A 14,984-nucleotide genomic window follows, 5' to 3' on the forward strand; every position below is an offset into this window, starting at 1 on the left:
CTATATGCATATAGAGAAACTATATATATATAATAGAAATATATATAGAAACTTTCTGTATATATGTATATATACATCTCTGTGTATATATATTTATATATATATACATATATATAGAGAGAGAAAGAAAGAGAGAAAGAAAGAGAGAGAGAGAGAGAGAGAGAAAGAGAGAGAGAGAGAGAGAGAGAGAGAGAGAGAGAGAGAGAGAGAGAGAGAGAGAGGGAGGGAGAGAGAGAAAGAGAGAGAGGTGGGGGAATGGAAATGGTGTCATAGAATTGTGGGAACTTTATTTTTTATGAAATTACAAATCCAATGTCATATATTTCAGGGTATCTCAGTGAACCTATCAACTCTTTCTACCTTTACTTATACTGAGGTCACACAGTATGGCATCGATTAAACATTTGTGATAAATAACAAAAGTGAGATTAAAAGACATTTAACTTCTATGGTTGGTAGTACTATCTATACTTTTCTGAGCACTATGGGGAAAAACCTACTGATAATTAGCCAACCAGCACAGTGCCATAAGAAAAAGAAAAACATTAGCTTTTAAGTAAAAAACCTGTGCAGAATCCTTGTTTTGGTAATTCCTACCTGTGACTTTTGTAATTTTCCTAGGTGGTACACGTTCAGAATACATAATTTAGAGTCAAGAAGGTCTGGGTTCAAATCTAACGTTAGATACCTACCAGATGTGTGACCTTGGGGTAGTCACTTATATCTGTCTTCCTCTATTTCTTCATCTGTAAAACTGGCATAATGATAGCACTTACCTTCCAGTTTTGTTGTAAAGATAAAATTTGTAAAGGGTTTTGAAAACCTTAAAGCACATTTTAATTGCTAGAAAGTGGTAATAGTAGTACTAGAGTAGTAGTAGTAGTAGTAGTAGTAGCAGCAGCAGAAGCAGCAGTAATGGTAGTAATAGCAGATGCTGAAGGTCTGTTCTAGTTCTTAATGTCAAGTTCTGCAAATTATCTCAGCCTCCATCTGGATCTTTTTGGCCAAGGTGACATTGTTTACGATGTCATGAGAGCAAAAGCCTGCTAGTTCTGACATGCTAGAACCACGCTTTTACATCAGGTAAACAGCTCTGGTGGTTAACTCTCAAATTAACAGGATACGTTTGGAATGGTTCCACACTCCCAGTGGCCATTTACTGTTTTTTTTTTTTTATGGCTTGGGGAACATGGATATGAAACAGATTTTTTGTGCGTGCTGCTCCATATTTTACAATTTAAAGTTCAAAGGAGAGTTGGTCTCCAGTCTTAATGTACTCACGAAGTGGAAAACATTTAATACACTTCTAGTCATAATGAACCCAGGAGAGTTTCTTCAACTCAGTTTTTTTTTTAGCCAAAGAACAAACAAAACCTTTTTACTTCAAAACTTTTATCTAAAGGAAATTAAATTAATTCATTGAAAAATGAAGAGGAAATTCACAAAAATGAACACTTTCCCTTAAGATTCGATGAAGCTAATGGGTCCCATCCTATGAAAGCTTTAAAGATTTACTGGAATCATAAGTGACCCTCAAAGGTCTTCCTTTCTCTGCCCAAATTGCTTTGGTGTCCAGAGTGAAGGGACAATGCTTATTCGAGTTTCTCCAACCTCCCCTTTCTATAACTGCTTCTTCTTCACTGGATCTTCCAACTCTCCTTCTCCTCCTCAGTTTTAGGTCAAAGCTCCCTCATGTCTGTCTATCTGTGAAGACTCATTTATGACAGCATGTATTACTGAAATGGTTTCAAGTATGAGCTTTCACTAATATATTTACTTCTTAAGGATGGGAAGGATATAAACAAAGTCCAGTAAAGTTTAAGTCAAGGCATTTGGTCTTTTCCAACTATAAAATTCTCTGGATCAATCAGCAAATATTTCTTGGGTATAATCCCTAAGCACTCAGACTAGAGGTATGAATTCTACCTACCAGCTCTTGCTTTTTCATTTCAGTAGCTGTTCTAGACTTCTAGCTGCTGTTCTGTTTCATCTAAGTTTAAATATATTATTGTAAATTAAATTAGATGACTTCACTTCCTTTACCAGGATTTAATCTAACTTTCTTCATTGGGAGAGGAATGAGGCAACTCCATTCAATTCATCCCCAAAGCAAACGTATATAGTAAATTCCCTACTGAGCGCAAAGCACAGAAGCTATAAAGATCCAATCTAAAACAGTCTCTCACATGCAGAAGTCGGTATTCCAGTGGAGACAGTATGTGCATACAAGTGGTTTCAGAGAGTATGTGGTAAAGTTCATTATATGGGTTGCACATTTTTGGATGCCATGTTATTTTATCTCTCTCAACTTTTAGGACAACGCCTGTCACACTGTAAACACTTAAATGCTTATTAACTTGACACGGATAAAAGAAAATCTTCATAATAATTTTATGTAAATTCTATTGAACTAGTATAAATAGTAGAATAAAAATCTCAAAATAAACAAAACTTGCCTATTATACCTAGACCCTAACCTGAAAACTCATTAGATCTTGAAATCACAAAGAACTTGACAAGAATTGATCTTATTGAAAGAAAATGACCATTTACAAATCTCTTAACAATTTCATGGTGATGACAGCTTAAAGGCTCAGGATTTCATGATTTTTTGTGTGTCAAAGAGTACTATCTTATGAGAAAAAAATGAGAAGCACCATTGATGTGCTCAAAAAAGTAAAAGCAAATTATATGCAAAACAATAGGTCGGGAGATAGGAACATCAGAGTGGAGAAGAGAATCAGTAAAATCTCCATCTTGAGGATAACACCCAAAGTCCAGTATTATCATGTTACTATGGTCTAACCCAAGGGTGAGAATTATGATGTGCTCCGTGAGGGTTTACTGTCCCCAAGTTGAGCTTATGCAGGGGCGGGGTTGATAGCGATGAATCATAGCCAATGTGATATTGACCTTGCACAGTGGCCACTTGAGAATCCAGGGGACAGAAAAGAGATGGTTGTCACCACTCCAGATTCAAAATGAGACCTGGATTTCACCCTCCTAAGCTTAAAGGGAAGAGTGAGTCTTAATGAATAGGCATAGCTCATCGGATTCATTTTCAGTGAGAAGATAGAGGCGATAATGACATTTATCTTTTTCTTCCACTGGACCTTTATTATCTTGAATGGGTGAAGGAGGATGGAATTTGCTGCACAAGAGGGTTCCCTAAGTGCCCTGGATACATCATCTTTGGGGCTTTCAATTGGTTTGCACAATATTGCTAACAAAATCATTTATCTTCCCTTCACCTCGGTGGGGGGAAAATAACAGTAGGCAAGAGATCTTTGTTTTTCAGCTAGCATAGATGAAATGGAAATTTTCCTCTCATAACAAAGGGGTCTTAAAAGTAAAAGGCCTGCTTTCTTTCTGTGCAGCTGAAGACTCCTCACTATTCTTCCCAAACCAAATCGTTTCTCCTAACTTCATGGAAAAAAGAGACGAATTTGGCATCCTGAGAAATTTAAGCTCTGCTTCTAATGGAGGGCATATTCTTCTTCAGATTATTTTTGACAAATGTGATATTTGTTCCCATAACAACAACCCCAACTATCTGAGTCCAGATATTACATAGATATGTATGAATTACATTGACAAGGCAAAATTTATTTTATTCATAGGAACGCAATAGCATAGATCCAAAGCTGGAAGGGAGCTCAGAGGTCATATAATTCAGTCATTATTTTACAGATTAGGAAATTGAGGCTGCAAGAAGTTTAGTCAGTTAATAAGTACCTATTAAACATTTTCTGTGTGCCAACTTCTGTGCTAGCTACTTGGACAAGATACAAGCAGTAAGACTTGGAGGAATGATTTGAACCTAGGTTTTCAGACAATTTCATATAATGAAAAGAATGCTGAATTTGGAGTCAGAAGACCTGAATATGAACCCTGTATTGCTTCTTACTCAATGTTAATTAGGGAGGGTCCTTTCTCTCCATGAGCCTCAGTTTCCCAAAATGATAAGATGACAGGGCTGGATTAGATGATCCCTGAAGTCCTTTCCTCCTCTATGTCATATGATACCATACTCACTAATTTATTAGTAGTTTTAGGTATTTCTTTTTAAGTTGAGAAGTATGCCTTTGATTTTATGATATAGAGGATGCCTAGAAGACAGAAGGTAACTGACATTCTGGAAAAAAACCCTAAAAGGACCAGCTGGGTCTTCCCTGCCATTGACCAAAATAGATGACTCTGATGCAATTTTCTTTCTTTCTCCTACCAATACATGTTTTTAAACTAGGAGCATCATCACTGACATATTTTCAATCCCAACATCCAAACCTTTTAAGTTTTATATACTTGAGGGAAGTCCTAAATGGATGTCCCGAACATGGCTTAAGAAACTATTAATCATGGCCTCGATGACCCTTTGCCCACTTGGCAACATTTTTGCTGATAGTATGCCCAGAGCAACTCTCACTTGCTAATAATCAATATTAAGGACATTTGCTCAAGATAACACAGATGCCAATTTATGTATTATTAAGAGTGAAGTTGCTTTCTTTTTGTTTATTTGTTTTTAATAAATCCATGACATTGATAAAAGTTTTTTTTTAATTCCCATCTGTAAGCCAATCTTCTGTTTGGCTATCTTAGTATTTTGCCAAATGTCAGTGTCTGCTTCTCGTCTCTGTGGGACCAAGTCAATACCTTCAATCAGATGATCAATGGACTATCACTGGCACCCAGCTAACTCTGCAAATCACAACCTGTCCACTTTAATCCTTAGGCCAATTCAACAACTTTAGCAGTTTTTGTTGTAAGGCTCTAACAGGGACCTGCGGTTGCTATTACCACTACACACACACACACACACACACACACACACACACACACACACACACGCTTGTAAAAGAATTGGATATATTACTTCACTAAAGACTTTTCCTTAAATGTCTAATAATGCTTGAGTTACATACTTAAAAACCAGAGTTTATTCTGAATTATATACTCTTATTACACCAAATATTTGTTGAACGTATAATATGTGGCAAAGGATATTATCAAAGGAGGATGTTTTCTTGATATTATTTTCCAAAAATAAAAACCAACAACAAACCACTGTATTTAAAATGAATAACAATCAATATATAATGTATTATGTAGAGGAAACAGCTGTGGATCTGCAGTCAAAGAACCTGAGTTCAAATCCTGTTTATGGTCCGTACTGCCCATATGACCTTGGACTGTCTTGTGATCTCCCTGGGACTCCATTTCTTTATATGCAGTCATCTTGAATGAACTTTTGAAATAATTTCCAGCTCTAGATCTATGATCTTATTATGGCAATAACATTATAAATACTAATAATACATCGTATAAAATTTTTAGGTTTGCAAAAGAATTTCTCTCACATCTAATATCAGCAAGTCATATATAAATGGCAGAAAAATATTTTATCAAACTTTCAATAAGTCTGTACTTTGGAATTCTCAGTCGTTATTGGCTTATTAAACTTGCTTCCATATGATTTTAAAAACAAGTGTAAATAAAACAAAAAAAAAGATTTTTTTTGGGGGGTGGGGATTTTTCATGAGCAGTGTTCTATTAAGAAACATTTAGGGATGATCACCATTTTATCATTTTGGGGTGTCGAAAAGTTTGGGTGCTTTAATTATCATCCTTCAGGTATGTTATTCTCATTCTATAATTTTGCCTCTCAATAAAAGAAACCTTTATTGTGTCTAGCTGTGCAGAGCAAAGGCTGTCTACAAAGTTAAATTCACTCAAGCATTTGGCTTTTCTGCCATCCCATGATGGATGCTTTCAAGAATCTGACATTCATCAGGTGCAAGACAGAGTGGAAACTGTCCATTCTAATTACCCAGAACAAAGGTAATTCTTCTATTGAGTGTTTAATTGTTTGGTATGTCTCTTTTCAATTACACATTCTACCCACAGCCATACAGTGAAGAGAAGCATAAGGAATATTCCATTGGTTACAGTGATTTCTTACACTGCTGCTTCCAAAATAAAAACATGATGTATCTAACTATTCAATTATTGAAATTATGAATTCGCTCATCTACAGCATATTTCCTTCATTTGTGTAATTTTAAAATGCATCCTTATTTGATTGAATGTTTTAATCTCCCTTAAACAGTGAGTAACTGGAAGTAAATGGCGCATTCCTAATAACATAAATATGAAAAATAGAAAGTGCTTAGAGACTGCAGCCGAATATATTAAAATCAGTCAGTTCTCTAGTTAACATATTTTCCTTCCTTTAATGTACAAGCCCATTCAATGGAGGAAATAGCTAGCAGATGTGTTCATGTATGTGTGCATACATATATACATTTATGTCTATATTTCTATAAACATACACATATATGCATATATGCCATGTGTGAGCATGTGTGTATATATGTGTCCATACACATACATGTAGGTATGTCTAACCGCCTTGTCTTGATTTCATGCTATGACAGCAGAAATTGTCCAAAATCTCTAATAGTTTCCCCTAAAGGAGCCTCTCGAACTGGTGCCATCCAGGTGCGGAGCAATGTGAATGGGGTGAACATGCCGTCAAATTCCACTCATCTGTCAATGTAGTGGATTATTTCTTGAGAGACTGAAATTGGCTGCTCAAGACCAGAACACCATCAATCTTACTCATGGAGGGCTGGGGGAAGCTGCCTGCAAGAGAGAGAGCTCTGCTGCTACTGAGCAGGTGATGAGGCAGCTGTAAAACCTTCACTCTCTCTGTAGCCAGGCTCTGAGTGAAAGATTTGTCATTTTTCACATTTCCTTGATATTTGGTATGCACTAGGTGCCTCCTTGTTCCTGCTCCATAAAGGAGGTGATTTTTCAAGCTTAAGCAAATGGGGCAAGTCTCTGGGTCTGCTCAATGTCATTTTTTTCTCATAATGTCACTTGTTTAACCCATTTTAGAAAATGAGATGACATTTTTCCTTTTGCTTTTTAATTTATTTATCTGTTCGTTTGGGTACGTATTGTCTCAGAAAGTCAAGGATAGTTCTCACTTGTTTTCAGATACATTTTAATCCTTTCTCTGAAGATTTAAGAGCCAAAACAGAATAACATTCTAACTCTCATTTAAAAAAAAAAAGGAAAAATCCTCCCTTTAAAAAAAAAAAGTAATGCTATATTAGAGATCCCCACCAAAATGAATGAGGACATAGATTTTTCCTAGATCTATGACCTTAATCTCTGCAGCTAGGAATGAAAGCAATGGAGAATGGTACTTTCTTTTACTGATAAAGTTGAATAAACTCATCAGATGTAAGCACTAGACATCTGCCTCTAAACCAATCTCTATAGAGTTTTCATTGCATCTGGGAAGGTGCAAAAAAAGCAGTTTGGGTTGAAAATGTATTTTTAAAAATTCTCATGGTTAATAAGACTTTCAAATTCACTGTCTTTCTTGCTTTCAAACTATGGGCAGAGACTTTGCCTCAATATTTTATGGACAAGGAGCATTGCCACAGGTAAAGAATACAAAAACCAAAACCAAAAACAACTGACCATAAATTTGGGTGATCATAAATTTCAACAATGATAAAAATGTGATTTTTCAGCAAAAACATATTTTAGGAATATATCTTTAGGACATGGGCCTACAAATTTCTGATTATGACAAGTAACAGATGTATACCAAAAAGAAATGCCAATATACTTATTCTGTATAACTGCAATATGCAAAGTAGACTATCACCTACAAAGTTGGAAATTCCAGAGAACAGAGACCAGAATTTGGTCCTCATTCTGCCCCTTGTTGATCAAATGCCTTTAGACTAGTCAATATTTCCCTCAATTTCCTTATCTCTAATTTGAGTGAAATGTTCTCTTTCCTGTCCACCTGGCAGGGTTGTTATTAGGGTCAAAAGCATTGAGAGCCAGAAAACACCCTGTAGATCATCTAGAGTCTGTATTTGGAGTCGTTGTGCTTGGGTTCAGTTTCCAACTGTGTTACTTACTACTTGTAGCACCTTGGGTGAGTCCACCTCCCCAAGTCTCTGTAAAATAAAAAAAGTTGGACTTAAAGGCGCCTTGAGGTCCCGTCCAACTCTCATCCTATGATGCTATACATCAACATCCTCATTTTATGGATGAGGAAAATGAGGCCCAGAAAAGTGAGGTTACTTGTCAAGCATGCACGGGTACAACTCATCGGTCCGATATTTGAAACCAAGCTGACTTCTAAAGCCCTTCGGGTACAGACACACTTTGAGAAATGAAAAGCCCGACTCAAAATAATTATTTGCACACTAACAACCCCGGCATCCTGGGAAACCTATATCTATACTGATGGACACAGCATAAGAGGAAATGGTGTTCGACTTTAGATGGGAACTATTCATTGTGTATGCTTTGAAACGTCCATCTGCAAACTGGGGAGATCAGAAAATGGGATAAAGAAGCTAGCAGAGCTCTGGCTTGTGTGAATCCTGTACTGGGACAGAGGACGCAGGAACCCAAGCAGGTTCGATTTCCTTTTGGGAGAACGCGGGCTCACTCCAGTCCTGCAGGGGCACCGCCCCCTCTCTCTGCCCCCCACCCCCTCCACCCCAATCCGGCCTCCCACCTCCAGGATGACGCGGGCAGAGGCGGCGGCTCTGCTGGGCGAGGTGTCGGTGTGGGTTGGGGACACCCTCTTCCCTAGCGCCCCCCTTGCCCGGCTCTTGGCCATTTTCCCCCTGGGTGCAGCTCACGTTCAGCATCCCGGGGCGGTGGCGGGAGCGAGTGGGCGGGGACGAGGCCAGCAGGCCACCAGCTGCCAGCCTAGAGCAACTAGCCCCTAGCCTGGAGCTGAGTACTCTCCAGCGTTTAAGGGTCTAAGGAACGAGCCCCAACTGGAGGGCAAGGTCAAACGCCAGGTGGGCAGACAGACACGTTCTCTGGACACACCGGGCCCTAAGGGAACTGCAACCTCAACCCCACGCCCGCCCCAGGGGGCAGAGAGTACGGATGCGGATGCGGCGCCACCCACCCACGGGTTGGAGGAAAGGAAGTGCCTTGGAGCTGCTGGGGGTGAGGCACCCCAGGAAGAGCAGATGGGGCTGGGGCGGGGATAGGGTTGGGGAGAGCAGCAGCAGAGGCGGGGGGGGGGTTTTTTTTTTTGGGGGGGGGGGAGATGGATTTGGGAGCAGGTTTGGGATCTAGGAGACTGGAGCTTTGGGACAAAGGCAACGTGCTTGAGTCAGATACAGGGTTATTGAGAAGTCTTGAGCTGGGAGTAGGAAGTGGGAGATGGGGAGGGAATGGATGTGAGAATAAAAGGAGACATTTGGGAGAAAGAAGAAGGAAGATAAGGGCGGGGGTGGTGGGGTGTGAGGTGCTGGGAACTAAGCCGGGAAGAAAGAGATGGAAAGCATGGTATGGAGGGAGAGAACCGAGAAAAATCAGCATGGGTAGGGTGAGTCTGTGGAAGGAAAAAATGATCTACTCTGCCGGAAAATGAGAGGGGCACTGAATAGCACTGAAGACGCAAATTCATAATAGAGCCCCCGGGCAAAGGAGAACTTGACCCTGGGAAATCCAGCAGGAATAAATTGTTCAAGACTTACCAGAAGAATAGAAACGGGAAGGAAGGGAAAAGGAAAGGAAGAAAACTCAGACACCAAAAAGTTCATTGCTAACTCGACACCCAAGTGTTATGATTCACTCAGAGTGGATCCTTAGTTGGACATAGATATATCAGGGCAGTTACATGTGACCTATATTGCACACAAGAATATAGACACGTGCTTTTTTCACTGAAGAAAGAAAAAGAAAAACAACAAGTCTCTTCTTCCTTGAGCACCCCAGGTCTCCCCTGACTTTTCTCAGTGCTCTTAGGGAGCAGAAAGTAACCCAAACCTTGCCACACATGACACAAACCAAACCAGCCTTTTAAAAAGGCTTTCTTATGGCAAGCCACACCCCCTCCTTTTTTTTCCCTGAGAAGTTAATGGGAAAGTATGCCTCAGGGGCATTTCAGCAAACCAGAAAGAGCTTACACATCAGGGCAACCAGAAATAGCCACCGTGATTCAAAGGAAGCAGTTGGGGGGAAGAGAGGAGGCCAAGCTGATTTCCATGCCAAGTGCAATTCACCCATCTGTTTGTAAAGAAACCAATAGAATTGACCGGAGGCTGCAATAGAACAACCCTCTGTTGTAGCTCATTGTTCCTACCTGGTCTGTGCAGGTGATGCTGTTGGAAAGTGTGATGAAGAGATCCCTGACAGAGGAGCATTGCACAAGCACTTATCCACAAATACAGGACCCAGGACATTGCAGAGACCATAGCCATACTCTAAATAAAACATGAGATATGAGTTATTACCTCTACCCTTAAGCACATCATCACACAGTCAATACCAATGAGCAAGGAAGTTCACAAAGAGACTAGCCCTCTGCTGTTTTGATTACAGGCTAGAGGGCAGAGAGATCATACCAAACGTAATGTACAACCCTGGTCTAGAGACCTAAAGAGCACTGAAAAAACATCCATACCATCCATGGAACTCTTATCATATACAGACTGGAAGGGGGGTGGGTGGGATTATCTAGCAGATCTATGAAATCATTCTCAATTTACTTATTGTTTTTAGTCTTCAGTCCATAATTACAGGACCTGAGAACAAACCTTTGCTTCCCAGGTTGAGTTACTGCTGAAAACATTCCCTGTTTTAGATATATTGCTTCCTTTTATGTGCCTCGATTTCCTTTATACTCATTTCACCTTCCTTTTGAATCTGACATCGACTGAGGAGGTTGCAAAATTACTGGGATCTCTTGGTTTGTTTATTTTACTTCTGAAGCATTAATTACCAATCCCTCTGTTTTCTTTTAAACCAAGTTATCATTTCTCCAAGTCACTTTCTAAGGCTCAATGGAGTCTTATTTCTTTGGTCACACTTAAACTCATAGAGAATTGCATTAGATCAGAATGAATTTCAGATGCCATGGAGGTGTAGACTGGGATCATACAGGGAGCCCCAATTTAAAAATAGCTTCTCCTTTCCTGAAAACCCTCCTGCTTCTTTTATCGGCACAGCTCACACAGGAACACTTGTTGTGTGGCTGAATCTATGTGACTAGAGGTGCATGGATATTCAGTGGTCAATGCCTACCTGTCATTAGACTTTCCTACTTTATCTGTCCTGTGGGTGGGTGTCCACAAGCATGCTCAGACCTGAGCAGCTTAACTGCTCCTTGTCCAGTTTTCTGAACAATTTGTGTTACATTTCACCTGGTCAAATTAATTAGAAAGAAGGCACTTTCCCCAGTCAACCAATGGCTGAGAGAGCTGTGTCTGCTTGTCCAGTCAACTATAGATTATTTCTTCCACTGTGAGGAGGGAGGGCTATATATGATGTAAATTTTACTGAGGAGGAGAAGGCTGCAAATTATGTATACTTCCCCTTTTCAAGCTTCCCTATTGAAAGAAAACTTCAAATTTAAAATCTGTCAGTGATCTCCCAGCAGGATATCTTTCTATATGAAGATAAACATTGCTCAAAGAGTTTTGACATCCACAGTCACAAACACACACATACACACAAACATTTTCTAGTACACAAAGATCCATCATTTAAGATAATTCATGGCATTAGAATGGAGATGGGGGCTTTAAGAAGGATTCCTAGGGCTCCTGTAGCCCCATAATGACAACTGTAATTAAGTACAAAATAGAAAAAACATTTTTGACAGCATGGGGCCATTTATGCTCCCATTCTCTGAAGGCAATGGACTGTTCAGTTGATAATTAGTTTTGCTGCCCACTGTTTACTTTTGAAACCAGCATACTTTCCTGCATTGTTTTCGACGACTAGCAATAGACTATGAAACATTCTCCCTATTTCAGATAAATAGCAAGAGCCCCACTGTGAATTTTGAAATGAATGCATGGGAAGGGGGGAAGGTTCTCCTAATGCCATGCAAAAGGATATCAGGAGAAAGGTAGTTGTAGCATGCATTAAACCTTCTGAGATTAAGTTAAATGTACTGTGATTTAATATAAACTTCCTAAAATCCTAACAAAAAACTTCCCTACTATCCCAATTACTCCTTGCTTTTTTCTCTTCTATCCTTTCTCTACCCACACAGGTCTTAACACAGGGCTAGCTTATTTTCACATCTCACTCACATCAGTTTTTTTTTTTGTCTTCCACATTTTCAATTAACTTTAATTCTCAGTATTACTTCTGAGCATCCTTTCAAGTCTCTGCATTAGCCAGCACATTGGGCTTAACCAGCTAACATACTGTCTCTATGTAAATAGAGCATTCCAAAGAATAATTAATGTGGTAGCTAGAGCATATTCCACTAGTTCTTAGAGAATGTTTTCCAGATCTGCTTTCTGAATCTTAAATCCTAAAGAAGCTTCTTACCTGAGTAATCCAACCAGGAGCAGAATGCTCTATTAGTGTTCATTGGAAAGATCTAACACTTTTTAAAATCCATGTGTACCACAATAAGAGGTTTTAAATAATCTTCTTTATCAGGATTAAAAAAAAAAGATTTTTTCTTTCTTTTTTTTTCTTGTCACCAATCCTATTTCCAGAATAAAGAAGACATCAGAGCTCAGACCGTGTTGTCAGAAAAGTAGCCAAGGTTTGAGGGGTGGAAACCTTGTCATCTTCACCTTTAAATCATCTCCTAGCGTTCCCTCTGCCTGATGAGCCCTTTGGAGTGATCTTGAGGTAATGTGCAGTTCCCGGGGTACTTGCAGATGAAAATCAGTTTCTGTTGTAATGAGGGACCATCCGTGTTCCCCTGCCTTCAGTGCAGTCAGGCAACTCGCTCTGTGTTCCGAGGGAGCTGGGCTGCTGCTACACGGTGCCCTGAAGTATCAGTAGTCTGTTTCGATACATCCCTGCTCTGTAAAGTATCACATGTCTTAAAGTGACATTACCCTCTATTACAGCTCCAGTGAATTTTTATACCTGCCCACTAACTTAAACAAGAAGACCAGCATTTTAACACTGTAATGCCTGATTCCTTATGCTAGATGCTACATTGGAGTAGATACAAAAGGGAGGGCAAAGCCTAAAACAGAAGAAAAGGCAGAAGATGCAGAAAGAGAGATTTTTTTAATAGACTAAAAAACCCAGAATCATAGAAGGAAAGGGGATACAGGCAAACTTATTTTTTATGTTTGGCCCTTTTTTTAAACTGACCCCTCTTGGGAAGTTAGCATGAACTTTGCTTCAACTGATTTCTAGATTTAAGGGATAACAGTTGATTTGAAGCATCTTGATGCTGTGGAAGAAAGTGGGGAATGAAAGACAGGATATCTCATTTCCATGCAGATCTTCTTCTTTCATTTGCTTTCTGTGTGACCAAGAGCAAGCTACTTAACTCCTCTGGGGATCTGTTTCCTGATCTATAAAACAGGACAAGGGGAAATAGGGAAGCAGGCTGTGTGACTCCTAAAGTCCTTTCCTTCTTGAACACAGGACAATTCTCTGACATTACATTTGTTTTTTAAGCATAATTTAAACATCTTTGGTGTATGACATTTCTACCTTATCCAGTACAACATATTGAATTGAATGAATAGAATTCTGACTCTAAGAATTCTAGACTGGGCTTTGACAGGGTAGGAGATGTTCATCAAAGATACTTACTTTCACCCCCACCCTCTTTTCACCAGTTATTGGTTAAAAAAAAAACAACTTGAATAGAACAACTCAGTATTCAAGTTTTGTGTGTTGAATCTTATCTTTTACAGAATAATGCATAGCTATAAGCTTCTCTGATCCCTTCCCTTTAAACTAGTTTGCAGTCACTCCTCTGTGTGCAAATCATTAGAATACATGCTCCTTAATAAGGTTAGGAGTTATTCAGTTTTTTGTGTATTGCAGGAGACAGTGTAATATATGGTGTAGAATAGGTAGTTAATAAATATCAGTTGAATTGAGTCTACTTAAGTTACCAATGAGATGGAGAAGGTAATCTCAATATCAAACCTTAATTCTTATTCATCTTTATTAGTTTCATCACTACAGGAACATCACTCACCCTTTCTGAGCCTCGGTTTCATCATCTAACATGTGAATAATGATGATTTAAGTACCTACCACCCAAGGCTTAGATGAGATCACCTATGTAAAGAGTTTAAAGTATTGTACAAATGTTATATTGTTATAACAGCTATTATTCTTATTATCATTGATAATTGTTGTTGAGTCAATTCTTAGTCATATCCAACACTGTGGCCCCTTTTGGGGTTTTCTTGGCAAAGATACTGGAGTGGTTTGAAATTTCCTTCTCCAGCTCTTTTTACAAATGAGAAAATGGAGGCAAGCAGGGAGAAGTTACTTGCCCAGGGTCACACAGCTAGTAAGTGTCCGGCCAGATTTGAACTCAGGAAGATGAGTCTTTCTGAATGCAAGACCAGCACTCTATTCATTGCATCACCTAGCTGTCCTATTATTGACGATAGTATATTTCTAATAAATTATCTTTAAGTACAGAGGGATTTGCTTTTTGATGGCAAATATTAAGAGGAGGGTACAATAGGTTTATTTACAATTCTGTTACGTGGAAGTACTTTTTTTTTGGAAACCACTAAGTATTGTATAATTCACATTAACATTACTTGATACAACATATCATCCATTTATCATAGCTCACCGTGGGGGGGAGGGGAGGAAACTCAAAGCAATAATAAGCGCAGGAGGAAAAAAAATCTCAATAGGAAAGTAAAAATAAAAAAATACCAAATCACCCAGGTTAGCAGTGGTTTTCCATCTTTCATTTCCTGTCCTGTGGGAATCTCTGGCAGTGCCTCTGATATATTCAGGGAGGTTAGGCTTTAGCCCCTAACGTATTGAGATAAAAAAAATGTCCTAACATTGGATCAAAGAATGAATTCTGTGTGGCTTTATTTCTTCCATATTAAGTCAGACATACAATAAAAATGCATCATGGCCTAGTGGATAGAGAGCTGTCTTCAGAGTGAGAGAGAACCTGACTCTGGGTTCAAGTCTCATAACTGACATCTCCTGATTGAGTAACTCTGAGC

At 39.1% G+C, this 14,984-nt stretch overlaps 1 protein-coding gene across 1 annotated transcript in view; it reads right to left on the minus strand.

Moving 5' to 3' along the window:
* TAFA1 (TAFA chemokine like family member 1) overlaps nt 1-12,815 on the minus strand; it is a 533,245-nt gene extending 520,430 nt beyond the window's left edge. Inside the window, exons 1-2 of the mRNA XM_069084156.1 lie at nt 12,346-12,815; nt 10,145-10,265 (exon numbers count right to left, since the gene is read on the minus strand). Of these exons, the coding sequence (XP_068940257.1) occupies nt 10,145-10,262 (118 nt within the window). The 5' untranslated portion in view covers nt 10,263-10,265; nt 12,346-12,815. The remainder of the gene's footprint in view (nt 1-10,144; nt 10,266-12,345) is intronic.
* Nucleotides 12,816-14,984: the final 2,169 nt, after the last annotated feature.

Source organism: Petaurus breviceps, unplaced genomic scaffold, assembly GCF_028583685.1.
Source record: "Petaurus breviceps papuanus isolate PSGF00001 unplaced genomic scaffold, PetGlider_PUasm1.0 174, whole genome shotgun sequence".
Classification (NCBI taxonomy): domain Eukaryota; kingdom Metazoa; phylum Chordata; class Mammalia; order Diprotodontia; family Petauridae; genus Petaurus; species Petaurus breviceps.